The sequence below is a fragment of the Leucoraja erinacea genome, chromosome 2 (assembly GCF_028641065.1).
Source record: "Leucoraja erinacea ecotype New England chromosome 2, Leri_hhj_1, whole genome shotgun sequence".
Taxonomy (NCBI): domain Eukaryota; kingdom Metazoa; phylum Chordata; class Chondrichthyes; order Rajiformes; family Rajidae; genus Leucoraja; species Leucoraja erinaceus.
Genome location: NC_073378.1, coordinates 44,408,328 through 44,435,099, shown reverse-complemented (window position 1 = coordinate 44,435,099; position 26,772 = coordinate 44,408,328). Strand labels below are relative to the sequence as shown.

Below are 26,772 nucleotides of genomic sequence, written 5' to 3'. Positions count from 1 at the left end.
TTTTTACATTTACTTAGCCAATTAACCTACAAACCTGTACATCTTTGGAGTGTGGGAGGAAACCGAAGGTCTCGGAGAAAACCCACGCAGGTCACAGGGAGAACGTACAAACTCCGTACAGACAGCACCCGTAGTTAGGTTCGAACCTGGGTCTCCGGCGCTGCATTCGCTGTAAGACAACCCTTTGTTTCATGCATTCAAACTACGTCAATATTTTGAAGTCTAACTCCATTTCAATCATCACTTGTTTTTTCTTCCTTCCAAGGTAGATAATCTCGTTTTCCACATTATACTTCGTCTGCCAACTTCTTGCTCACTCACTTAACCTACCCAGGATCAGTTTGGCAGCTTTTCATTTCCTCACAATTCGCTAACCTACCTATCTTTACATCATCAACAAACTGGTTACAGTGCATGTCAGTAATTAATATCAGAAATGGTCAGTGCTGCTGTATCCTGCAAATCAGTGCATATTCACTTCACCAATTCTGTAAATTAGATGTTTCACAATCCCCGATGGGTCATTTCATACTGTTTCTGCTTTTAATTGAGGAAAACCTGATCTGAAACACTTCTGCATATTCAGACAACTAAATATCTTTTTACATTTTCAGAACAGGTTTTATAACTTTTTCTTTAACCAATGGAAAATGTACTTAAATATCATAGACATTGTAGCAATGTAAAATTCATCTTCTCCATGGTTTCTACACCTGTCATTCAAAAACGTGCATTATAAATGCCAGTAACCACTTTTCTATTATATGCTTGCACATAACCAGCTACCAAACGCCATGCATCATTTGCTATCTCTTATTGCTATTTCATATTTTATTATTCATTTTTGTAATTTCCCATCCTTTTTAGATGAAAGTCACACTTGAGGAAGATATTGAACAATGCAAAATATATCATCATGTTTAGTCAATAAATGACATTCCACAGGCATGGGGAAAGGACGGCTAAAGGATTGAACGATTGAATGGATGTCTCAGAGATTTTTGGTCGTACTTATTCTCCAAAGAAATGAATGATTCTTGCACAAATTATAAAGGTGCATTGAAAATGTTAGGGAAAAGATAACAGGAATGGAAATAAATATCAAAATTACAAATTTATCATAACATAATTCAACATAAGATCAGAAAATAAGAAATAAATGCACAAGTAGGCCTTTCAGACCATTGTGCCTTCTTCACTATTTGACACAATCTTGCACTTCAGTGTCATTTTCCTGCATCAACCCCATTTCCTTCAATCCCTTAATATCTAAAAGAATTATCCGTCTCCGACAAATATATTCATCAACTGAATCACTTTAATGACCTTGATGAGATTGAGGGGGGATCTTATAGAAACTTACAAAATTCTTAAGAGGTTGGACAGGCTAGATGCAGGAAGATTGTTCCCAATGTTGGGAAAGTCCAGAACAAGGGGGGTCACAGTTTAAAGATAAGGGGGAAATCTTTTAGGACCGAGATGAGGAAAATAAATTTCACACAGAGAGTGGTGAATCTCTGGAATTCTCTGCCACAGAAGGTAGTTGAGGCCAGTGGATGTGGCCCTTGTGGCTAAAGGGATTGAGGGGTATGGAGAGAAGGCAGGTACAAGATACTGAGTTGGATGATCAGCCATGATCATATTGAATGGCAGTGCCAGCTCGAAGGGCCGAATGGCCTACTCCTGCACCTTTTTTCTATGTTTCCATGTTTCTAATCCTTTTGGATACAGATTTCAAAAGATTTAATACCTGTTGGCTAGGCAGAACTTAGTAAAGGGGAGGATTATTTTTATCTTTGCTTACAAAGTCTGACCAATACAATGGCTCTTTCCGGAGTGGCGCTACAGCATTAATTCCCCTTCGTTCTGCCCAATAGCTGATATCTGCTCCCATCACAAATTTTACATCAGCCACCACACCTACCCCTATATACATGAAATATATATATATGCACATACACACAAATACATGCACATACACACACACACAGACACACACACATGTGACACTAGACAATAGAAAATAGATAATAGACAATAGGTGCAGGAGTAGGCCATTTGGCCCTTCGAGCCAGCACCGCCATTCAATGTGATCATGGCTGATCATTCCCAATCAGTACCCCGTTCTTGCCTTCTCCCCATATCCCCTACTCAGCTATCTTTAAGAGCCCTATCTAGCTCTCTCTTGAAAGCATCCAGAAAACCTGCCTCTACCGCCCTCTGAGGCAGAGAATTCCACACTCACCACTCACCGTGAGAAAAGGTGTTTCCTCGTCTCCGTTCTAAATGGCTTACCCCTTATTCTTAAACTGTGGCCCCTGGTTCTTGACTCCCCCAACATCTGGAACATGTTTCCTGCCTCTAGCGTGTCCAAACCCTTAACAATCTTATATGTTTCAATGAGATACCCTCTCATCCTTCTGAACTGCAGAGTGTGCAAGCCCAGCCACTGCATTCTCTCGGCATAAGACAGTCCCGCCATCCCGGGAATTAACCTTGCAAACCTACGCTGCACCCCCTCAATAGCAAGAATGTCCTTCCTCAAATTAGGGGACCAAAACTGCACACAATACTCCAGGTGTGGTCTCACTAGGGCTCTGTACAACTGCACAAGGACCTCTTTGCTCCTATAGTCGACTCCTCTTTTTATAAAGGCCAACATGCCATTTGCTTTCTTCACTGTCTGCTGTACCTGCATGCTTACTTTCATAGACTGATGACCAAGGACCCCCAGATCCCATTGTACTTCCCCTTTTCCCAACGACGCCATTTAGATAGTAATCTGCCTTCCTGTTTTTTATACTAAAGTGGATAACCTCACATTTATCCACATTAAACTTAATCTACCATGCATCCGCCCACTCCCCCAACCGGTCCAAGTCTCCCTGCGTTCTCATTGCATCCTCCTCACAGTTCACACTGCCACCCAGCTTTGTGTCATCTGCATATTTGCTAATGTTACTTTGAATCCCTTCATCCAAATTATTGATGTATATTGTAAATAGCTGCGGTCCCAGCACCGAGTCTTGCGGTACTCCACTAGTCACTGCCTGCATTCTGAAAGCGACCCGTTAATCCCTACTCTTTGTTTCGTGTCTGCCAACCAATTTTCTATCCATGTCAGCACCCTACCCCCAATACCATGTGCCCTAATTTTGCCCACTAATCTCCAATGTGGGACCTTATCAAATGCTTTCTGAAAGTCCAGATACACTACATCCACTGGCTCTCCCTTATCCATTTTCCTCGCTACATATTCAAAAAATTCCAGAATATTAGTCAAGCATGATTTCCCCTTCGTAAATTCATGCTGACTCGGACCGATCATGTTACTTATCCAAAAGTGCGGCTATTTCATCTTTTATAATTGACTCCAGCATCTTCTCCACCACCAATGTTAGGCTAATGGTCTATAATTCCCTGTTTTCTCTCTCCTGCCTTTCTTAAAAAGTGGGATAACATTAGCTACCCTCCAATCCACAGGAACTGATCCTGAGTCTATGGAACATTGGAAAATGATCACCAATGCATCCACGATTTCTAGATCCACTTCCTTAAGACATTCTTGCAATAGAGGGAGTACAGAGAAGGTTCACCAGACTGATTCCTGGGGTGTCAGGACTTTCATATAAAGAAAGACTGGATAGACTCGGCTTGTACTCGCTAGAATTTAGAAGATTGAAGGAGGATCTTATAGAAACTTACCAAATTCTTAATCGGTTGGACGGGCTAGATGCAGGAAGATTGTTCCCGATGTTAGGGAAGTCCAGAACAAGGGGTCACAGTTTAAGGATAAGGGGGAAATCTTTTAGGACCGAGATGAGAAAAACATTTTTCACACAGAGAGTGGGATTCTCTGGAATTCTCTGCCGCAGAAGGTAGTTGATGCCAGTTCATTGGCCATATTTAAGAGGGAGTTAGATGTGGCACTTGTGGCTAAAAGGATCAGGGGGTATGTAGAGAAGGCAGGTACAGGATACTGAGTGGATGATCAGCCATGATCATATAGAATGGTGGTGCAGGCTCGAAGGGCAGAATGGCCTACTCCTGCACCTATTTTCTATGTTTTTATGTTTCCTGGGACCTTAAGTACCCTGGGATGTGTGCCGGCTCGTGCACATGTGCGTGTGTGTGTGTGTATGAGCTGCCAGAGGAGAGTTGAGGCAGGTACAACAACAACATTTAAAAGACACCTTGACAGGTACATATTAGGTACATGGTTGGAAATGTTTTGAAGATAAATGGCCAAATGCAGGCAAATGGGACTGTTAGATGGAGCATCATGCTTGGCATGGAAGAGCTGGGCTGACAGGCCTGTTTCCATGATGTATTACTCAATGACTCTGAGCTTCCTTCTGAATCTTGCATTTCTTTTCTCTCCACATATCTCCAGCCTGTATTTGAACTGAAATGTTGTGCTGTCAAGAAACGTGCAACCATGCAGCTAAACTAAACTAAACATTAATTTGCCAAGAGATAGAAAGAACATTACAACGAGCTAGGGGTTGACATGGACCCATCTCATCCATGTACCTGCGCAAATCTGTGAGCAAACACTGCATTATTTCCGGGAAATACTTGCATCATTTCAACTCTTGTCATTGCAGCAAAAAAAAAAACAAAAAAAAAACACCTCAATTTCCTCCACATTATAAAAAGAATCACGCATGCATTACTGGGGCCATTTAAATATTTTAAAATCGCATTTCAGCCTCAGTCAATGAATTGGAATATGAAGATGAACAAATGTCATCAGTAACAGGTTCCCTTCTGCCCAGCTGTCACATTCTAATATTATATTTGTTCATGTGTGTCTGTCATAACCAATCACTCAAGTCACAGGAAGATGAATCTTTGGCAGCTCTATCAGCAAATCTGCCTCCCTTGAGGCATCCACTATCTTTAGCAAACAAAAATACAAGTCAATGTAGAACTGGTCTTGAAACGTCCCATGCAAAGCACACAAATGACAAACTGCCGTAGATTTCCCCAGATTATCTCAGCAGCTGCTGCTTGCCAGAGGAAAATGCTTAAAATTGTAGGCTTCATCTTTAGAAAAGGAACATCATAAGATAATATGTGATAAGAGCAGAATTAGGCCATTCAGCCCATCAAGTCTACTCCGCCATTCAATCATGGCAGATCTATCTCTCCCTCCTAACCCCATTCTCCTGCCTTCTCCTGATAATCTATGACACCCGTATCCCAACATGAAGCCAATAATGGACAATAATCACATTGCTGTAGTTTTTTTCTTTCTAATTTCCCCTCCATCTCCTCCTTGAGGAGCTTAATCACTTCTATGGCCGCTTCGACAGGGACAATCTAGAGACAGCCATCAAGGCTGTGCTACCTGCCGATCACCAACCCCTCACACTCGCCCCCTACGACGTGTACGTGGCACTGAGTAGGACTAATGCACGTAAGGCTGCTGGCCCTGACGGCATCCCCGGGCACGTGCTCAGGGCCTGTGCTGCGCAGCTGACAGACGTCTGGACTGACATCTTCAACCTGTCACTTGCCCAAGCAGTTGTCCCCACTTGCCTTAAAGCCACCTCCATCGTGCCAGTGCCAAAACACTCCACTGCGGCAAGCCTCAACGACTTCCGCCCATTTGCACTTACCCCCATCATCACCAAGTGCTTCGAGAGGCTGGTCCTGGCACACCTCAAAAGCTGCCTACCCCCCACACTGGATCCCTATCAGTTTGCCTACCGCAAGAACAGGAGTACGGAGGATGCCATCTCAACGGCACTTCACTCCGCCCTCTCCCACCTCGACAACAGAGACACTTATGTAAGAATGCTGTTCATCGATTACAGCTCAGCATTCAACACCATTATTCCATCAAAACTGATCACCAAACTCGGTAACCTGGGCATCGACCCCTCCCTCTGCAACTGGATACTGGACTTTCTAACCAACAGACCCCAGTCTGTGAGGTTAGACAAGCACACCTCTTCAATCCTCACCCTGAACACCGGCATTCCTCAGGGCTGTGTGCTGAGCCCCCTCCTCTACTCCCTCTTCACCTATGACTGCACACCTGTACATGGTACTAACACCATCATCAAGTATGCAGATGATACAACGGTGATTGGCCTCATCAGCAACAACGATGAGCTGGCCTACAGAGAGGAGGTCCAGCACTTAGCAGCATGGTGCGCTGACAACAACCTGGCCCTTAACTCCAAGAAGACCAAGGAGCTCATTGTAGACTTCAGGAAGTCCAGAGGCGGCATGCACACCCCCATCCACATTAACGGGATGGAGGTGGAACGTGTTTCTAGCTTCAGGTTCCTGGGAGTCAACATCTCCGATGACCTCTCTTGGACCCACAATACCTCTACTCTGATCAAGAAGGCTCATCAGCGTCTCTTCTTCCTGAGGACACTGAAGAAGGTCCATCTGTCTTCTCAGATCTTGGTGAACTTCTACACGCTGCACCATCGAGAGCATCCTTACCAACTGCATCACAGTATGGTATGGCAACTGCTCTGTCTCCGACCGGAAGGCATTGCAGAGGGTGGTGAAAATTGCCCAACGCATCACCGGTTCCACGCTCCCCTCCATTGAGTCTGTCCAAAGCAAGCGCTGTCTGCGGAGGGCGCTCAGCATCGCCAAGGACTGCTCTCACCCCAACCATGGACTGTTTACCTTCCTACCATCCGGGAGGCGCTACAGGTCTCTCCGTTGCCGAACCAGCAGGTCGAGGAACAGCTTCTTTCCGGCGGCTGTCACTCTACTCAACAACGTACCTCGGTGACTGCCAATCACCACCCCCCCCTCCAATTGAATCTGAATCTGAATTCTGGTTACTCGTATAATATAAGAAACACTTCTGATAACCCGGTATCAATTGCAACTGCATTCTCAATTATCATCTTATGTTCTGTAAACCACACAATTTTAACGGCAATATTGTGGAACAGAAGCCAGGAACTGGGGTATAGTGAGGAGTGTATGAGAAAATACAAACACAAATACAAAATACAAATTAAGAACAGGAATAGGTTCCTTTGGCCTATGTACTTCCACCCGCAGGCCTCTGTTTTTCAACACTCCCAAAGGCCCTGCTATTTAAAGAGCAAGTTCTACCCTGGTTTCTTTTTACCAAAATGCAATTTAAAATAATCCAGTGTACATTCTGTGCATTAAAACAAAGACAAATATAATCTAGCTATTTACCACCCTTCCAGCCACTTCCAGTAAACTGAAGAAAGGTGTTGTTGACAGAGCAATCACATAACACTTACTCACCTGCTCACTGATGCTTAGCTTTAATTTTGCCAGGACCAAATCAGTTCCATCGCTCACTCGAATCTTTGTCCAAACATGAACAAAATCGAGTGGGAATTGAGAAGCAAAGGACATAGGTTTAAGGCGATGCGGGAGAAAGATTTAATAGGAACCTGCGGGGAAACTTTTTCACACAAAGTGTGGTGGGTTTATGGAACAAACTACCGGAGGAGGTACCATCTCAAAGTTTAAGAAACATTTGGACAGGTACATGGATAGGACAGGTTTGGAGGGATATAGGCTAAACGCAGGCAGGTGGGATGTGTAGATGGGACATGTTGGTCGTTGTGGGCAAGTTGGGCCGAGGGGCCTGTTTCCACACTGTGTGATCTAAATAACTTAATTTCATAGATGAGCTAAAACTGACCATGGTTCAAATCAAAGATGATTTGCCAAATGGCCTAAAGTCTCAATTAAAATTTTACTATGTACCTCCAACTGATCCCACTGAAAGTATGAGTGAACTCGATAGATCTCAGTGTCCAAGGGATATGAGAAAAAAAAACTCTCAATCCCTATCACTATCCAATTACCATTGTTCAAACAGCATGTGGATTTTGATACCGGTGTGAAGTAACCCATCACACACTGCCAAGTTGTGCAAATGATTAATGGTCAGCTGGACAAGTTCCTGGATCAACACAGTATATCTATGGAGCCACATCCCAGCTGGAACAAACCTTTAGCATAAGATTGTCATGGGTCCTGTCCCGTTAAGTAGTGGGTTTCTTACCTTCACATTATCTGGAAGAAGCCCTCCTGGATATTTATCCATGTACTGGCACAAATCCGTATGCTAGACAATGAAGAGAAGAAAGGGCAATTATTTTACACGTATCAGGTTTTGATCACTTAGCACTTTCAACTTAGGTTACATGTGATTTGGCATAATTATTTGAGCAGTTTTGAGCCTCTATGGTTACATTGGATATATATGTAACCATAGAGGCACATATACACATATATACACATCAGCATATACACATTTTCAGCATGTGTACACCTTTCTAAAATCATTAAGCTGAACAAGTAGTCTTCCTTGTACACTACAGAATTAATTTATGAACATGAATTCTTTTTTTGGAAATAGAGTCATAGAGTGATGCAATGTGGAAACAAGCCCTTCGGTCCAACTTGCCTACACTGGCCAACATGTCCCACCTACACGAGTCCCACGGTCCATATCCCTCCAAACTTGTCCTATCCACGTACCTGCCTAACTGTTTCTTAAACGTTGGGGTAGTCCCAACCTCAACTACCTCTGGCAGCTTGTTCCATATACCCACCACCCTATGTGTGAAAAAGTTACCCCTCAGATTCCGAGTAAATCCTATTCCCTTCACATTAAACCCATGTCTTCTGGTCCTCGATTATGCTCAAGAGACTTTGTGCATCTACCCGATCTATTCCTCTCATGATTTTATACACCTCTATAAGATCACCCCTCATCCTCCTGTGCTCCAAGGAATAGAATTGCAGCATACTCAACCTCCCTATAGCTCAGACACTCTAGTCCTGGCAAAATCCTGGTAAATCTTCTCTGTACCCTTTCTAGCTTGATCACATCATTCCTATACATGGTGCCCAGAACTGAACACAATATTCTAAATCTGGTCGCACCAACATCTTATACAACTGCAACATGACCTCCCAACTTCTATAATCAATACTCTAACTGATTGAAGGCCAATGTGCCAAAAGCCTTTTCGACCACCTTATCTACCTCATATAAATGGAATGCCTTTATGCAACAATTACAGACAAAGCATCCAGTTCCATCATTCTACATATTATGCACACCATTTACATGTGCCCTGGTGTACGCACCTGATATTAGTATGGAAGTTACACTATTGGCATTTAAAACATATGCATATTAAAAAAAAAGACACCGATGGCTGGAGTAACCCAACATAATGAGGAGACATGGGTGAGCGGTTCCATCTATGAGAGCAGTGGGGGAGAACTATGTTTACTAAGGAATGTGGACATCTCGGATGTCCTGCAATGGAAAGCCATTTACTATGTTACTCCAGCACTTCGTGTTTTTTTGGTAAACCAGCATCTACAGTTCCTTGTTTCTTTAAATGTATAAAGAAATGAGGCTACAGTCAGGTTATTGATTAAAGCGTTATTAATTCCAACTCATTCAATAAATGTACAACATTTTCAGGTGGGTATAATAAAGTTCTAATTCACTGATTGGCAATTACACCAAAAACCACTGCAGCAGCACAACCTGTGTAGGGTCAGAGCATCGCAAATGGCTTTTGTACATGTATGTATCCAGAAATGGCTGCAGAATTCCCTCCACATAATAGAGATTGATAGCCTCATTAATTGATCCACAGTCTTGATTAAAATCTTTCCCAGGATAACTATAGTAAAAATAACTGTAACATAAAAATCCATAAACAAGACACTTGGGGGGGGGGGGAAGCTATCCAGTCCATGCCACCGTTACCATGCTCTCCATCATCCTTTCTCTGGTATAGAATTCAAGACCACCTTTCTACATGAAAAACCATTTCATTGTCTTCCCTTTAATCCTCCCATCTAAGCTCTATGGTTTCTGTCCTATCTTTTAACGGAAATTGGTCCTTCCTTTTTAATGTATCTGGGTCATTAATAAATTTAAACATCTCAGTTAAGTTACCCTTCAATCTCCTCAGTTTTGAAGAAAATAACTCCGGTTTATCCAATCTTTCCTTGTTGCTACAACTTCCAAACTTGGCATAATTCTCCTAAATGTCCACGGTATCCTGCAATTATATCTTCCCTGTAATCTGACAAGGAATGCGTGCATTACTCAAGCTATGGTGAGCCTAATCTATACCTAATTTCCACCTAAACTTCTTGCAAACTTTTTTGCCTTGTTAATTTGTTCAGACAGCTCACCTACACATTCCTGCAATCTAAAGCAGTTCATACAATCAACCCAAGGTCAAATCTGAATTGTTAATGCACATTACACAAAGCGAGGGACTGAGTACTAACCCATATGGAACTCCAGTAGCCAGAAACCTTCTATTTCTGTATTCTCCTACTATTAACCTTTGTTTCCTACCCCCGAGCTAATTTTGGATCCAATTTGCCACTCTTCCTTGAATCCGATGGATATTTACAATTTAGCCTGCCTGACAGGTGAGAGCTTATCAATAGCTTTACTAAAATCCACGTAGACTTTGTCAAAGACACAGACCCAATTAACTCTCCAAGTCTCCTTCTCAAAACGTTCAATCAAGTTACTCAGATATGTTCTTTCTTTAAGAAATCCTTCTCTGATAGTCCCTTATTAATTGGCAACTTTTTAAATGAACAAAAATGGTGCAAAAGAGTGGCGAGGCTTTGCATGTTGCTCTACTATATATACCGTGTACTCTATGAGCTCCATCGAAACAAAGAATTTCATGGCACTCTGAATCTGAATGAAGCTTTCTACCTTTTCCCAGAATGGATTCCAATATGTTTTCCATTGCCAAAGTTAACTAACAGCTTTCTAATTACTTGGTTTATCTTCTCTTTTAAAGGAGTAGCATGATGTTTGCAGATCCCCAGTCCTTTGGCCTTCCAGAATAGAGAGGATTGTCAGTCAAAGCCCCCACAATGTCCCCATTTCCTAGGATATATTTCATCTGAATCTTGTGCCCAACCCCATTTCCTTCTGGAACATAGAACAGTACAACATAGGAATAGGCCCTCCAGCACGCAATGTCTCTACGGATTACAAATTCAACCAGTCCCTTCTGCCTACACAATGCCCTGTTTTTTTTTTTAACCTAGCTCCTAGCTCCCTAAATTCTCTTTGCATGACCTAATCTTCCTTTGCATGCATGTCATCAGTGTCAATGTGGACCATAATCTTTGGTTGCTCACTCTTCCCTCTTAGATTGCTTGGTAAACGCTCTCAGATAGTCGCCCCCCCCCCCAATTTGCAATAGTCTATTTGCCTTACTATAAAATCAAATTTAACTGGCAAATAAATATTTTGGAAGTGTAGCCCTGAAGTTAAAGTAATTTGATTTGTTTTGGACTTCCCTAATGTGGCATTAATTTCCTTGTACGCAGTTGGAATACAACTGAACTATATTCAACTTCATATGTGGATAATAGACACTGGATTTTCTCCATGCAAATGGGGTTATACATTTACACTTTTATTTTGTGCAGGAATAAACTGCAAATGCTGGTTTAAACCGAAGATATGGAATCAAGGGATATGGGGAGAAAGCATGAACAGGGTACTGAATGGCGGTGCTGGCTCGAAGGGCCGAACGGCCTAATCCAGCACCTAGTTTCTGTTGTACTTCGTGGTCCGTTATCTGTTATACCATTGTTATCTCTGGAATGACACAAGTACACGTATTTAGGGGTTTGAAGCTGAGCATAAATCAACGCTCTGTTTATTTCACAGCCATCTGGAACCAGAGTGTCCTGCCCATATTACGTCATTCCCACATGTTGCTCCGCGGCCAAACAAAGTAGTCCTTGTGAGATAACAAAGTAGTCCTTGCAATATCACAACATCCCCCTTGTCTTACATAAAATAAAAAGTTCCTCTGCCCTTGGTATGTCTTGTCCGTGTCAAGGTTAGTGGGTAGAGGTGTCCGAATCTGTCTTCCAAACATCATCTCTGCTGGTGACTGTGCCTTGGAATCAATTGGTGTAGTACGCAAGTTGAGTAAAGCTGCTGCTACACTCTGTTCTATTGTCAAGGACTTCTTGATGATGAATTTCACCGTTCGTACCATTCTGGCTCTGTTACACCGCTGCTCCGGGCTCTGTTACACCGCTAGTCCGGGCACACACACAAATTATTATTTTATCCGTTCAACACACAGCTTGCGCAATCTTAGGGGGGTCCTTTAAGTTTTTATGGTAGACAATCATACTTCAGTGCATTTTATCAGGTTAGAATTCAAAACATCATTAAATTTGAGATTTCCAAGGTCCAACTTGTTTATGTTTTCCTTGGTAACAGTCGCTTCTGCTTATTTCGAGACCGTTTTCCATACACAGCTTTTTCAATACTGCTCTTAGGTTATAAAGAAAATACAGCCTATCGGCTTGCTTCGTCTCCGTGAGCGTTCTGTCTCACCGGTCGCCGCGCCCCCATGTGTGGCCGGTCTCTCCGGTCGCTGCGTCTTTGTGTGCGTCTGGTCGCTCAGCCTTCCCAACTCGGGCTTGCACAGGGCTGGGGCACGATGTGGGCCTTCACTCACCACCCTCAGCTGCTTGCAGTAATCCGTCGGCAGCACGGCGCTAACATCCAACCAGGTAATTACATGTGTAGTGGCCCTGTCGAGATGCATTCCTGGCATTCTTTACTCAGCTGGAAAGCATCCAATTTTCTAGGGCTTTCTTTTTTCTGTTTCTTTCCAGGGCTAAATCACACAAACCGCTGCCACCATGTTGTTACGTGAGCAAACAAAGTAGTCCTTGTGATATAACAAAGTAGTCCTTGCAAAATAACAACAGTTTCTATGTTTCTAAAAAGCTGGAGTAACTCAGCTAGTCAGACAGCATCTCTGCAGAAAAGGAATAGGTGACGTTTTGGGTTGAAACCCTTCTTCAGACCGAGCTAATTTTAGTTAATTCACTTTTATTCTCACAGAGAGTGGTGAGTCTGTGGAATTTCTCACAGAGAGTGGTGAGTCTGTGGAATTCTCTGCCTCAGAGGGCGGTGGAGGCAGGTTCTCTGGATGCTTTCAAGAGAGAGAGCTCGATAGTGCTCTTAGGGGATATAGGGAGAAGGCAGGAATGGGGTACAGATTGGGGATGATCAGCCATGATCACATTGAATGGTGGTGCTGGCTCAGGGCCGCATGGCCTAATGCTGCACCTATTGTCTATTATCCATTATTATAATTTATTGTTTTTCATGTGAAACAGTCAAATTTAACAATTTCAGATAATTTGCTTTTTCTGTCTGCATCAGAACTGTCCAGTTCTGCTGCAAGGTTTACCATCCACAACATTAACCCAGTTTTATTCTCTCTCAACTGACATCAGCGAATTTGCTGGGCACTTTCAGCATTACTCTTTTGGTTTCAGGTTTTAGCAACAACCCTGATCTGCATTTCACAGCTTCTACAATTTGGCAGTTTGTTCCCTTCCATTTACTAACTTCCCACTTTAATCTAGACAGCTAAGAAGATAGAGTAATCTTAACCTTGGCCTCATACAAACTGTCATTCCCTTTGTTCTATCCATCCCTCCATTTATCTGCACGTTTCTCTGTAATTGTAACACTTTAACACTATAGACATATAGCATCTATAGACACTATAGACATCTGAAGAAGGATCTTGACCCAAAACGTTACCCATTCCTTCAATCCAGAGATGCTGCTTGTCCTGCAGAGTTACTCCAGCATTTTGTGTTTATCTTCGGTTTAAACCAGCATCTGCAGTTCCTTCCTCTACATATTTGAACACTATAGTGTGCACTCTGGTGTTTTTCTCCTTGCACTACCAGTTGTGGTTGTGTATGGCTTGATCCTACTCATGTACAGTATGATGACTGCATAACATGCAAACATAGTTTTCATTATATCTTGGTACATGTGAATAATGCACCAATACCAATAACTGAGATGCAAGGAACTGCGGATGCTGGTTTACAAAAAAAGACACAAAGTGCTGGAGTAACTCAGGGGGTCAGTCAGCATCTTGGGAGAACATGGATAGGTGACATTTCAGGTTGGGAAGGACACTTTGTCTCTTTTTAATCCCAATCCCTACCGTCTTTCTAAACTCAAAATAATTTAATCACTTTCCTGATTGTTTGACTTGAAACATTATCTGTTTCTCCTTCCATAAATACTGGCTGACTGTTTTTATTTTGGAATTCTACAATCTGCAGCATTTTTAATTTTTTTTCACTTTTTTTATTAATGTCCAACACAGACATGAAATATTTGACAAATAATAGTTCAAAGTGATTTTCACTTAATGGTTTCAAAGTTAAATCAGAACTGAACCCAAACAAAAAAGTTTTTCCTCCTCTTCCCCTCACACACACACACAGATTGCTGAATGTTTCAGGCAGTAATGATTGTGATGTGACTTGATGATACATTTCTTAAAATGAATAATGCCACTTTTTCATCATAGAGCAAATAGCATTTTACTATGCAATAATTTCACATGCATGACATGAACAATAAAATCATTAAAATATATTAATTAGTGAAGTCTATTGCTTCTAATACTTCCATGATTACATGTCAAAAATTAATATGAGAGCTCATTACATGCAATTTGTTTGCTAAACTGCTATGTTATTGAAAATGCAAAAAACATTATGTTACATTTAAAAAAAGAAATACATCAAGATTTTGGTAAATGTAAAAGGCACATATCATTAATAATCTTAATCACCACATTTTTTTGTCATATATTATACACACGTGCCTTTTAAAGGTTATGAAGGTTATTAATTAATCTTACTACTGGCATAAAATATTGATAACTTGTCCTAAATGTTGCTGGGCTATTACCTTTCAGGAAAGTTTACATGGACATGATTAATTTTTCACCAGGAAAGGCATTAAAACAAAAGGGAAACACTCACTCACTGGAAGGAGTGTAAAGGTCCCCAGCCCTGGAGAAAACATAGACAAGTTGTGATTTGGAGCTTATAAAATAAGCACCCATGATGACCATAGAAACCCTAGAGGTAGAAATAAATTTGGAAAACTATTTCAAATTAAACAACAAGGACATGACAAAAATAAGCAGATCTCAAACCAGCAGTTGCCGTGTTTAGGACCAATATCAGGAAGGTTTTGCTCACAATTGTGATCATATGATGAGGTTCTACAATGGAAGAAATTATTTTACCAACCAAATGGGTGTTGTAATGAGAAGGTAGATATTTCCATGTGAGCAAAATCCAATTATAAGAATGTCCATCCTCTACGGTAACTCGCCTAACTCAAGCAAAATAGCAAAGATGGCAACGTTCTGTTCTTGTTTGATAACAATAACCCTTTCTCACTCTGCATTTATTTTACTTACAAGTAACTCCTTAAATAAAATACTCATTCAACATTAGCTAAGTTTGCACATGTTTCTATGTCTCCTGCCAATCCACATACCAAGCTCCTGGCAGTCTGATATGCTCACATCACAAGAAAGCTGCGTGTGCTCATGTTGGCCTATAAATCTCAGCTTTTTCACAGGTTACGAGGAATTGACTCCCAGAACTATTAAATAATATTAAAGCAAATATTCAAACTCCTTCACTTTGTAACACATTTTGTTACGTTACAGCCTTATTTTAAAATCGGATTAAATTATTATTTTTTTTATCATCAATCTACACACAATATCCCAGAATGAAGAAGTGAAAACTTGTTCAGACTGTTTAGAAATTTTTGCAAAGTAATTAACAAATAAATAACTGAAATATCACATTTATATAAGTATTCAGACTCCTTGCTAAGACACTCAACATTGAGCTTAGGTTCATCCTGTTTCCATTGATTATCCTTGAGATGTTTCTACAACTTGATTGGAGTCCACCAGTGGTAAATTAAATTGATTGGACATGATTTGGAAAGGCAAACACCTGTCTATATAAGGTCCCACAGTTGACAGTGCATGTCAGAGCAAAAACCAAGCCATGAAGACGAAGGAATTGTCTGTAGACCTCTGAGACAGGATTGTGTCGAGTCACAGATCTGGGGAAGGGTATAAAACAATTTCTGCAGCATTGCAGGTCCTGAAAGGCACAGTGGCTTCCGTCATTCTTAAATGGAAGAACTTTGGAACCACCAGGGCTCTTCATAGAGCTGGCCACTCGCCCAAACTGAGCAATCGGGGAAGAAGGGCCTTGGTCAGGAAGGTGAACAAGAACCTGACGGTAACTCTGACAGAGTTCCTCTGTGGAGATGGGAGAATCTTCCAGAAGGTTCTATATCTGCAGCACTGCACCAATCAGGCCTTTATGGTAAAGTGGCCAGACAGACGCCACTCCTCAGTAAAAGGCACATGACAGCCCGCTTGGAGTTTGCCAAATGGCATGAAAAACAAGATTCTCTAGTCTGATGAAACCAAGATTGAACTCTTTGCCTGAATGTCAAGCATCACGTCTGGAGGAAACCAGGCACCACTCATCACTTGGCCAATACCATACTTACGGTGAAGCATGGTGGTGGCAGCATCATGCTGTGGGGATGTTTTTCAGAGGCAGGAACTGGGAGACTAGTCAGGATCAAGGGAAAGATGAACGGAGCAAAGTACAGAGAGAGATCCTTGATGAAACCCTGCTCCAGAGCGTTCTGGACCTCTGACTGGGGTGGAGGACAACGACCCGAAGCACACAGCCAAGACAATGCTGCAGTGGCTTTGTGACAAGTCTGTGACTTTCCTTGAGTGGCCCAGCCAGAGGCTGGACTCGAACCTGATCGAGCATCTCTGGAGGGACCTGAAAATAGCTGTGCATCAATGCTCCCCATCCAAACTGACAGAGCTTGAGAGGATTTGCACAGAAGAATGGGAGAAATTACCCAAATACAAGTGTGCCGAGCTTGTAGCATCATACCCAAGAAGACTTGAGGCTGTAATCGCTGCCAAAGGTGCCTCAACAAAGTACTGAGTAAAGGGTCTTGGGTAAATGTGGTATTTCAGTTATTTATTTTTAATTACTTTGCAAAAATGTCTAAGTTGTTTTCACTGTTTTATTGTCGGCTATTGTGTGTAGATTGATGATAAAAAAAAATGAATGTAATCAATTTTAGAACAAGGCTGTAACGTAACAAAATGTGGAACAGGTGAAGGGGTCTGAACACTTTCTGAATGCACTGTATATCAATTTCCAAATTGATTCTGAATAAGTGAACACTGATTTACCTCATGGCTTTCTACATATATTTGGCAATTGTTAAAGCAACTCTCATAACAAGATCCAATCAACAATAGATTCTTCCACCTCTCAACAAGGAGGCCAAACAGTCCACTATAGTCCATGTTTTTCAATAACCTTCACGACTAGCCAGGTCTCAAAAGAGAATGTTATATGTCTGCATATTTCTCCTTGTCAAAAAACTGGCCACAAGGTTTCTGCAAATGGGATTATGTTTAAGTGAAGTATGAATGTGTAGGAAGGAACTGCAGATGCTGGTTTACACTGAAGATGGACAAAATGCTGGAGTAACTCAGCAGGACAGGCAGCATCTCTGGATAGAAGGAATGGGTGAATTGTTATTGCTAGTGACCAATTTAACCATTTTGGGTGAGTGTGGTACATTTTTGGTTTGCCTTCCTCTGCAAATATTATGAATGCACTGTGCACAATTATTATAAGGTTATTACACAAACTATGAATCTCCAGAATTCAATGTGCAAGACCATGGTGATTTAATATAGTATCAATGTATAATTAATGAAGGGCATAACAAATGTTCAATCTCTTTAGACCTTTCTTCCTCTACCCCTCCAGTGAATTTTGCAGTATCTCATCCTTTTGAAGTTAATAATATTTTTCCTGCAATTACAATGTTTTTAATTTTAAACTTAACACCACTGAAAATGAAATGAAAATGAACGTGAGATTAAGCAGGTACACAAAATGCTGGAGAAACTCAGCGGGTGCAGCAGCATCTATGGATTGAAGGAAATAGGCAACGTTTCGGGCCGAAACCCTTTGTGAGATCAAGCATGTTGACAGATATTCATTTTTTAAATGGTGAAATATTTTTGATGTTATTCACTCACTCAAATTTGAGTGATCAGCACTATTCATGGCTGGAACATTATTTGTTGCGGGTTTACAGTGGTTTTCCTAACTTTCTTTAATTCGATTGTAAGATACAGCATGGAAACTGGCCGTTCAGCCCACCGAGTTGACCATCGATCACTTGTTCAGATTAGTTCTACGTCTCCCTTTCGCATCCACTTTCTACACACTAGGAGTCATTTGCTGAGGCCAGTTAACAAACAAACCCACATGTCTTTAGGATGTGGCAGGAAACCACAGCACCAGGAGGAAAGCCATGTGGTCACAGAGAGAACATACATACTCCATATAGACAGCATCTGTGGTTAGGATCAAACTCTGGTGCTTTGAGGCAGCAGCTATACTAGCTGCGCCATTGTGCTGCCCTAACATCAGGTTAATATTCCAGAAATCATTCTCATCCTGTGTAATGATCAAATTAAGCTTTAGATTTCTCCATAGCACGCGCTACGAAGAATGGGGAGGGAATATAAATTTGTATCAATATAAACTAGTATTGGAGAAATTAATGGGACTGAAAGTTAATAAATTCTGAGGATATCGTAAAGAATGAGAGATATAGAAAGTCATCTACTGAATACGTGCTGCCCATCAAGTACCATTTTCACACTAACCTCACTTTTTAAATTCTCCTCACATTGCCACAAATTCCCCCACATTTTACCACAATTTTATCGTGGCTAATTAACCTACTAACAACTTCTCAGGATGCGGGAGGAATCTGGAGCATCCACAGGAAACGCATGCAGTCACAATGCGAACATCTAAACCTCTGCCTCAAAGTAAGATGTTGGCCCAAATCTAAGAAGAGATGGATAAAACGGAGTGAGGTGGGTATATGGAATGAGCTGCCAGAGAATTGGCACAGCGATAGTACTACTGTCTTACAGCGCCAGAGACCCGGGTTCGATCCCGATTATGGGTACTTGTCTGCATGGTGTTTGTACGTTCTCCCCATGACCTGCGTGGGTTTTCACCGAGAACTTTGATTTCCTCACACACTTCAAAGATGTACAGGTTTGTAAGTTCATTGGCTTGGTATTATTGTAAATTGTACCTAGTGTGTGTAGGATAGCGATTGTGTGACATTTGGATAGGTACAACCTGGATATGTGTCAGAGGTTATGGGGAGAAGACGGGATAATGGGGTTAGGAGGGAGAGATAGATCAGCTATGATTGAATGGCGGACTAGACTTGTAGGCCAAATTCTGCTCCTATCACTTATGATCTTATGATAGGGGAGGTTTAGAGGGATACAGGCCAAATTCAGGCAGGTGGGACTAGTATAGTCGGGGCATCTTGGTCCAAAGGGCTTGTTTTTGTGCTGTATGACTGAATTTCAGAGATAAGTCAGAAGGTGCCAGATGGGGCAGGTGAGTTAGTATCCCAATCCCTCAAATCACCCAGAGAGGGGCAGCCATTCAGCAGCGATCACTATCACATCAACTAATCCCACAGAAAACACCAGCATTTTTTACCAAATTCATAGCTGCTTTATTTATATCAAGTGATTTAGATGAGTCGAATAATAGCTTCAAATACTACACCGATTTTGTAAAGCTGACAAGATGATATAAAGTTGATTGAAGTCTACCCTAATATCATTTCCAGGAATCTAGGCCATGTGTCACGGTGACTTTCAAGTATTGAGTTGGTGGATCATAGGAGGATGCAATCACCACAGCAATCTCCATCATACGACAAACTCTGGCGGATCAGCCATCAGTCAGGGCACCAGAAGCTCAAGATGCGAGTGGAGGACGTGGTGCAGCAGGATTAGTTGAAATCAAAGGTGAAATATATCCATTCTCAGATGCATTTTTTGAGCTTTAAGACAAATTGCCTGACCCACCAGTGATTATATGTACTCTATCATGGTGTATCACGGAATCCCTACAGCATTCAAAATGTCTGCCCTTAAATGTTGACCCACTGAGATACTCCAGCTCATTGTGTTCTACTTATAATGTGCCCATTGACATGAGCTTAGTACAATAACAATTCACCTTGATTTTAAAAGAGGCAGGTTGACTCTAAATGGCAACACTTTTTCAAGATTTTCCCAGAATATATTTCTTGTCACAAAAATATGCTAGCGTAAACCGATTTAAAATGAGTATGATATTTTAAATGTTTGATTAAATGGAGTGTGAAATCATTAGGATGCTAAATATGCAGGTAAATTGCTTTGCAATGGGCAAAGTAATGCTGCAGCAAAACAAAATCTAACATTTCACATAAAAGAACAACTGTGTCCCTTAGAATGCCACAGGTGTATTGTGCTCCAATGTGACTTTCAATCAGAATGTGTTCTCTAGGTTACTTTACTGTCCTGGTTCATTTTCTCTGCCCTCTTTGCAGAACATTTTTTTAAAGACCGTCACAAATTCATGGGATGCACATATTAAATCAGATCCAAATCACTCCCTGTCCAACGTCTGAGTAGAGTACTTTCAATCCAGTTGCCTATAATTCTGTTTAACTACCACTTATAAAGTTCAAGTGGGTGAACAGCCTGAAGCTTCCCAATGGGCTACAGAACCTTCCAACCCCATTCCCATCATGAAGACAGTAACATGAAATGCACTTTCAATAAAATCAAGCAGTGCTATTTGGCTTCTGGCAATGACTTCATGGCAACAGTCTCAATGAAAGCCAAGAATGTTGCAGTTTTTTTCTGCTTTAGATTTTCTTCCATTAAAATGCACAGATCATTCATGCCCCATCAGTTTCAGTCACTGTTCTACTTTATTTTACTCCCTAACTAGCAGACTGCTCCAAAAGGTTCACCACAGCAGCTGCAATTTTATAAGGCTTTTAACAACAAAATGTGTGTTTATCTTCAATTATTTGTTTACTTCAAACATTTATTATTATATAGGTGATGATTCATTTAACTTAAATAGCTCGGTCTTGGATATGTAGCATTGATGAAAACTGATTAAAATATTAATCTGAATTTTAATCCTATTTCTGCTTGCATTTCTCCTGACAACATTTCTCCTAAGGGACTAACTCATTCTTGACTAAAATGTCATAGGCCTGAACTAACTCAGTATCACACTAGAGAGGTCATTCTTCTTTGTCAACACCAGACAGTCGGTGACATGTCATTTAACCATAAGATTTCATTGTTGTGAAAGATGATTAACATTTAATTTGTAAGGAAAGAAAGCTCCATGATGCATTCAAAAGCAAAATTGAACAACAATTTCAAATGAATACTTTGCAAATGAAAAAATTACTTTAGCTCAAAGTTCCAATTTTCTTTCATTTGCACATAGACATAGACATACTCAAAACTGTCTGACTGAAGTTTAGACCACAAGAATGGAAGCATTCAATGGAGCATAAAGCTCCACAGGATGCAATTTGTGTTATCCAGTCTCTCCACAGGCACTGGCATGAAAAATAGCAGCAATGACAAATTTCTAATAAAGGGCATGACATAGAATGGTGCCAACAACAGAATGACAAAATACTTGTTGTTGACCCTCCACGCCCAGAAGGTGTTCTGCTAGTCATCGCATAACCTCAACAGTGATTCATCTCAAGCAGTGTTGTGCTGAGACCAGGAATGTCTCAAATCTCCACTGGACCTCTTGTTCCTTATCTGGAACCTATGCCTGTCAACTGCTTTAAAAGGACAGTGCCCAAAAAAAGGTTAATGTTCATCAGTTATAGGAGCAGATTCTGCCATTCAGCTCATCAAGTCTACTCCACCATTCAATCATAGCCGAACTATCCTTCCCTCTCAACCCCATTCTCTTGCCTTCTCCCCATAACCCTTGACACCCGTATTGGTGGCACAACAGGTAGAGCCGCTATCTCCTCACCCATAAAGGTGACATGCTGTAATGATTACGGACAAGTAGCACCAACATCCATTGCGATGACGTATTTTGTGAGGTTGGTTATAATGCATATTAACTCCTACATTATTAAGGACGTGGATCCACTGCAATTTGCTTACTGCCACAACACTTCAACAGCAGATACAGTCTTACTGGCTCTCCACTTTGCACTGGACCACTTGGACAATAAGAAAATATCGGGTTATTGTTCATCGACTACAGCTCAGTGTTCAACAAAATCACCCCCTCAAACTGTTATTAAGCTCGGGGAACTGGGTCTCTGCTCAACTCCCCTTTCAGCAGACCATAATCAGTATGCATTGGCAACAACACTTTCTCCTCATTGACCATCAACTCAGGAGCACCTACAGGCTGTGTGCTAATTCCCCTGCTCTACTCCCTCAATATCCATGACTGTGTAGCCAGACAGAGCCCTAACACCAGCTTTAAATTTGTTGTCCATTGTTAGACGAATAACGCATTAGAGAACAGGGAGGGGGAACAATAATTAAGAGTACAGCTATATTTAAGAGGGAGTTAGATGTGGCCCTTGTGGCTAAGGGGATCAGGGGGTATGGAGAGAAGGCAGGTACGGGATACTGAGTTGGATGATCAGCCATGATCATATTGAATGGCGGTGCAGGCTCGAAGGGCCGAATGGCCTACTCCTGCACCTAATTTCTATGTTTCTATGTTTCTACAGTCTAATTGCACTGGGAATGGAGCAATTATTTTTTCACCTCTGCAGCCTTGCAGGTAAAATAACAAAACACAAGAAATAAATATACAATAATCAACAATACAGTAGCAACACAGTGGCGCAGCTGGTAGAACTGCTGCCTCACAGCTCGAGAGACCCAGGTTCTAATCTAACCTCGGGTGCAGTTTAGAGTTTGCACATTCTCCCTGTGATCATGGGGGTTTCCTTTGGGTACTCTGGTTTCTCCCACTTCCCAAAGATGTGTGGGTTAATTGGCCTCTGTAAAATTGTCCCTGATGTGTAGGGAATGGATACAAAAGAGGAATAACGTAAAACCAGTGTGAACAGGTGGTTGGTGTGGATTTGGTGGGTCAAAGGGCCTGTTTCCATGCCGTATCACTTGGACTACAGTAACTAACATCAGCAAACTTGGTAACCAGACCATAATAGTGGAAACCGAAGTATGCAGCTCCACTTACATAAAGTCCATTGTACAGTGTGGTCAAGAGGTTGATGGGAAGAAACTGGTCTTTAACCTGGAGGTATTCATTTTCCTGCTCCTCTGCTCCTGTACCGTCTTCCCAATTGTAGCAGTTTGCCCAAGATACTATGGTTTGCTCTCATATGGTCTGGTTACTTAGTATTATTGATAATTGTTTGTATGTTCGTTATATATTTAATGTTATCACCCGGTGACACAATGGACTGCAGATGCTGGGTTACAAAAAAAGACAAAGTCCCGGAATAACTAAGCAGGTTAGCATCTTTGCAGAACATGGATAGGTGACATTTCGGGTTGTGTCCCTACTCCAGATTCTTCGGGGTTTTTGACAGGTGCAAGATACAAGGATTGAAGAATTCCAAATTGTGACTTCCACCTTAGGAAAAAGGTTCTGACTGCCTATCCTACCTATGCCTCTCTTCATTTTAAACATGAACGTAAGAAAAAAATATCATTCAATTATCCTTTCAACTTCAGAAGTATTCAGAACTGCTTATGCATTACCAGGGGCAGAATGAGGTTAAATGTATCTGACCTAGTTCATAAGTTATAAGAGTAGAATTAGGCCATTCGGCCCATCGAGTCTACTCTGCCATTTAATCATGGCTGATACATAGATACATAGACAATAGGTGCAGGAACAGGCCATTCGGCCCTTTGAGCCAACACCGCCATTCAATGTGATCATGGTTGATCATCCACAATCAGTACCCCGTTCCTGACTTCTCCCCATACCCCTTGATTCCGCTAGCCCTAAGAGCTCTATCCAACTCTCTTTTGACCTCATGTGCTCTAAGTATTTTTGTATTTCAATGTACAGACTGGGACCTTCTGAAAGTGCTTATACTTGGGAAGGGCACAGTACAACTCAGTTACTGTGTCAGAATTATACAGCTCAGAAACAGACCCTGGGACCCAACTTATTCATGCCGGCAAAATGTCAATGTGAGCAAGTCCCTTTAGCCTGTGTTTGGCCCATATTCCTCGAAACTTTTCTCATCCATGTACCCATCCAATTATCTTTTAATAATTATAATTGCACCCGCCTCTAGCCACCATTCTGTTAACTCACTACTTTCTTCTCCAATGCCTGGCTGCTGAGTATTTTCATTATTTTCTTTTTTTTTTCCTTTTTTTTTATAAATTGTAAAGTGGCAGTTCATTGTTAAATGTCCCCTGATTTACCAGTACCAGCTGCAGGAGGATGACAAGGAAACAAAGAAAAAGAAAAGAGGAATTCACGATGTATATTTGATGCATAAACAAGTCCCCTACCAGTCTTCTAATTGAATGGTTTGCACTGTTGAAAGGAACTCCTAAAAAGTAAAACAAACTTTAAATTGAGGTTAAATATTTTAATAAACTCCTGTTTAACCTGTATTTTTATTTAGATTTTGCTTTCTGTTTTCTCTGAAGTATAGTCCTTTTGCACACTGTATTGATGAGAAACAGGAGTACTTTGAACCCTTCTGTGGCATTAGTTGGATTAGAAAGTTACGAATATTGACTTTTATAATTGTGCCAATGGAAAATAAGTTTGACTACAGCTCGCTGGTGCAGCAGTAGAGTTGCTGCCTTACAGTGCCAGAGACCCAAGTTTGATCCTGACTATAGGTATCATCAATAGACAAAGTTTGTATGTTCTCTCCGTGACTGTGTTGTTTTTTCCAGGGTGCTCCGTTTTCTTCCCACACTCCAAAGACATACAGGTTTATATGTTAATTGGCTATGGAAAAAAACTGTAATTTTTCTCTAGCTTGTAGTGTGTGCTAGTGTAACGATGATTGCAGGTCGGCGTGGACTCAGTGGGCCAAAGAACCTGTTTCCGCACTTTAACTCTAAACTCAACTAAATTCCTTTAAAGTTGTCCAGAATTCAATACTAACAGACACTTAATTTGTATTGTTTCAACCAATGCTGTTATATGTTTTAATGGAAGAATTTCCAATATTACAATAAGAATAGAGAGATCTGTTTGGAACTGCTGAATTTGCCTTCAAAACGTCTGCAAAACAAGCAGCTGTATAATAATAAAGGCTTTTGTTGGTTTTGTGCAACTAAGGCTGGAGCACATATCATTAAAGGGCCAGTAGAACAACCTTTGTGTTGTATTTGGCTCAATGCCAGACAGCTTTCACATTTCCTGCTACTCAGATGAGAATGGGGTTGATGAATTGAGGTTGGAAGGTTCTGCATTCAGACTGAACTTGGAGCTGACAGTTGCGAACAATGGGAATTTATTCCATTTTTGTATTTTGACAACCATCACGTTAACAATTCCAACAAGAAAAAAAGTACACAGAAAACAAGCAAAAGGAAACTGCCTGAAGCAATGAATGCATCAAAATTATTAAAAGAGTAATTCAATGACAAAATATTTGTTCTTCAATAATTCAATCAGCCCCGCAAACATCAATGGATCCACCCAAGAGAACATAATATTTACAGCCCACCAAAAATGTTCCTTTGTCATTACAGTAAATTTGACATCTTCCAGCAATCTCAAAGATTTCAGTCAATTGTGGCGGCTCAGTGATTTTTCTTCAATTTTTGACACCACGGGAATAAGTCAGCATCACATACATCCACCTCTTAGCTGGAAGATACCATGCATCCCTCCAAGATATACACCCAACGTTTTTTGAGGCCTTGGCAAAGAGTACAGTAACTCAGCATGCATCTTCAAACTAAAATCCACAGATTTACTTTAAGTTTCCATGTAGTTTAAATTATTGCAATAAATTTCAGTATTAATTCTGTATTATTATAATAAATTTCAGTTAAATCAGTATTAATATTGTTTTATTGGCAGTGAAAAAAATTGTATGGTTTGCATGCTATCCAGTCATATATTGCCATACACGAGTAAAATGAAACCATACACAAGGACAACAGCTAATGCAAAACAAAAATAAAAGTAGTGTATAGCTACAGAGAAAGTGCAAATAGAAAAGTGAAAGGGCTGCAATGGAGTAGGTTGGGAGATCGGTATTACATCCTTAGCTGGCTCAATGAACCCACAACAGCGGGGGAGAAATGTTTCTGAATCTCATGGTGCAGCTTTCAATTTTTTGTACTGTATATTCTGCACCGAGGAAATGACCAGAGCTGTTGATTAGGTTGGCTGCTTTCCCAAAGCAACATGAAGGACTGGACTACATCCACAACTCTCAGTAATTTCCTGCAGTCTTTAGCAAAGTAATTGCCAAACCAAGTTGTGATGCATCCCAATAGGATTCCTTTTATGATGTATCTGTAGAAATTAGTAAGAGTCATTAGAGACATGCCAAGTTTCCTTAGACTTCTGAGGAATTAGAGGCATTGGTATGCTTTCTTGTCTATGGTACCAATGTAGTAGATAAGGATAAATTGTTGGTGATATTTACACGCAAGAATTTGTTGATCAGCAAGAGTCAAGAATGATTAATTTTCATGTACCGAAAATGGAACAATAAAATGATTACTTGTATAACAGATCTGTAAATATAGTACTCGTAGAAAAAGCAATAAATGTCAAAAAATCAATACAAATTCAATGCAATATGAAACCTTGCAGTCCATTGTGCAACAAAGACTGTTTGCACTTGACTGTTTGGTTGGTGTTTGTAGTGTTCAAGAGTGAGGCTGTTAGAAAGGAGCAGTTCTTGAACCTGGAGGTTATGGGCTTAACTCC

General features: G+C 41.0%; 1 protein-coding gene across 3 annotated transcripts in view; it reads right to left on the bottom strand.

Moving 5' to 3' along the window:
* The window catches only part of cdk14 (cyclin-dependent kinase 14), a 659,117-nt gene that overhangs the window by 379,756 nt on the left and 252,589 nt on the right, over positions 1-26,772 (bottom strand). For all 3 annotated transcript variants that reach the window (XM_055655908.1, XM_055655917.1, XM_055655925.1), the window contains one exon: positions 8,033-8,095. In XM_055655908.1, coding sequence (XP_055511883.1) covers positions 8,033-8,095 — 63 coding nt within the window. The remainder of the gene's footprint in view (positions 1-8,032; positions 8,096-26,772) is intronic.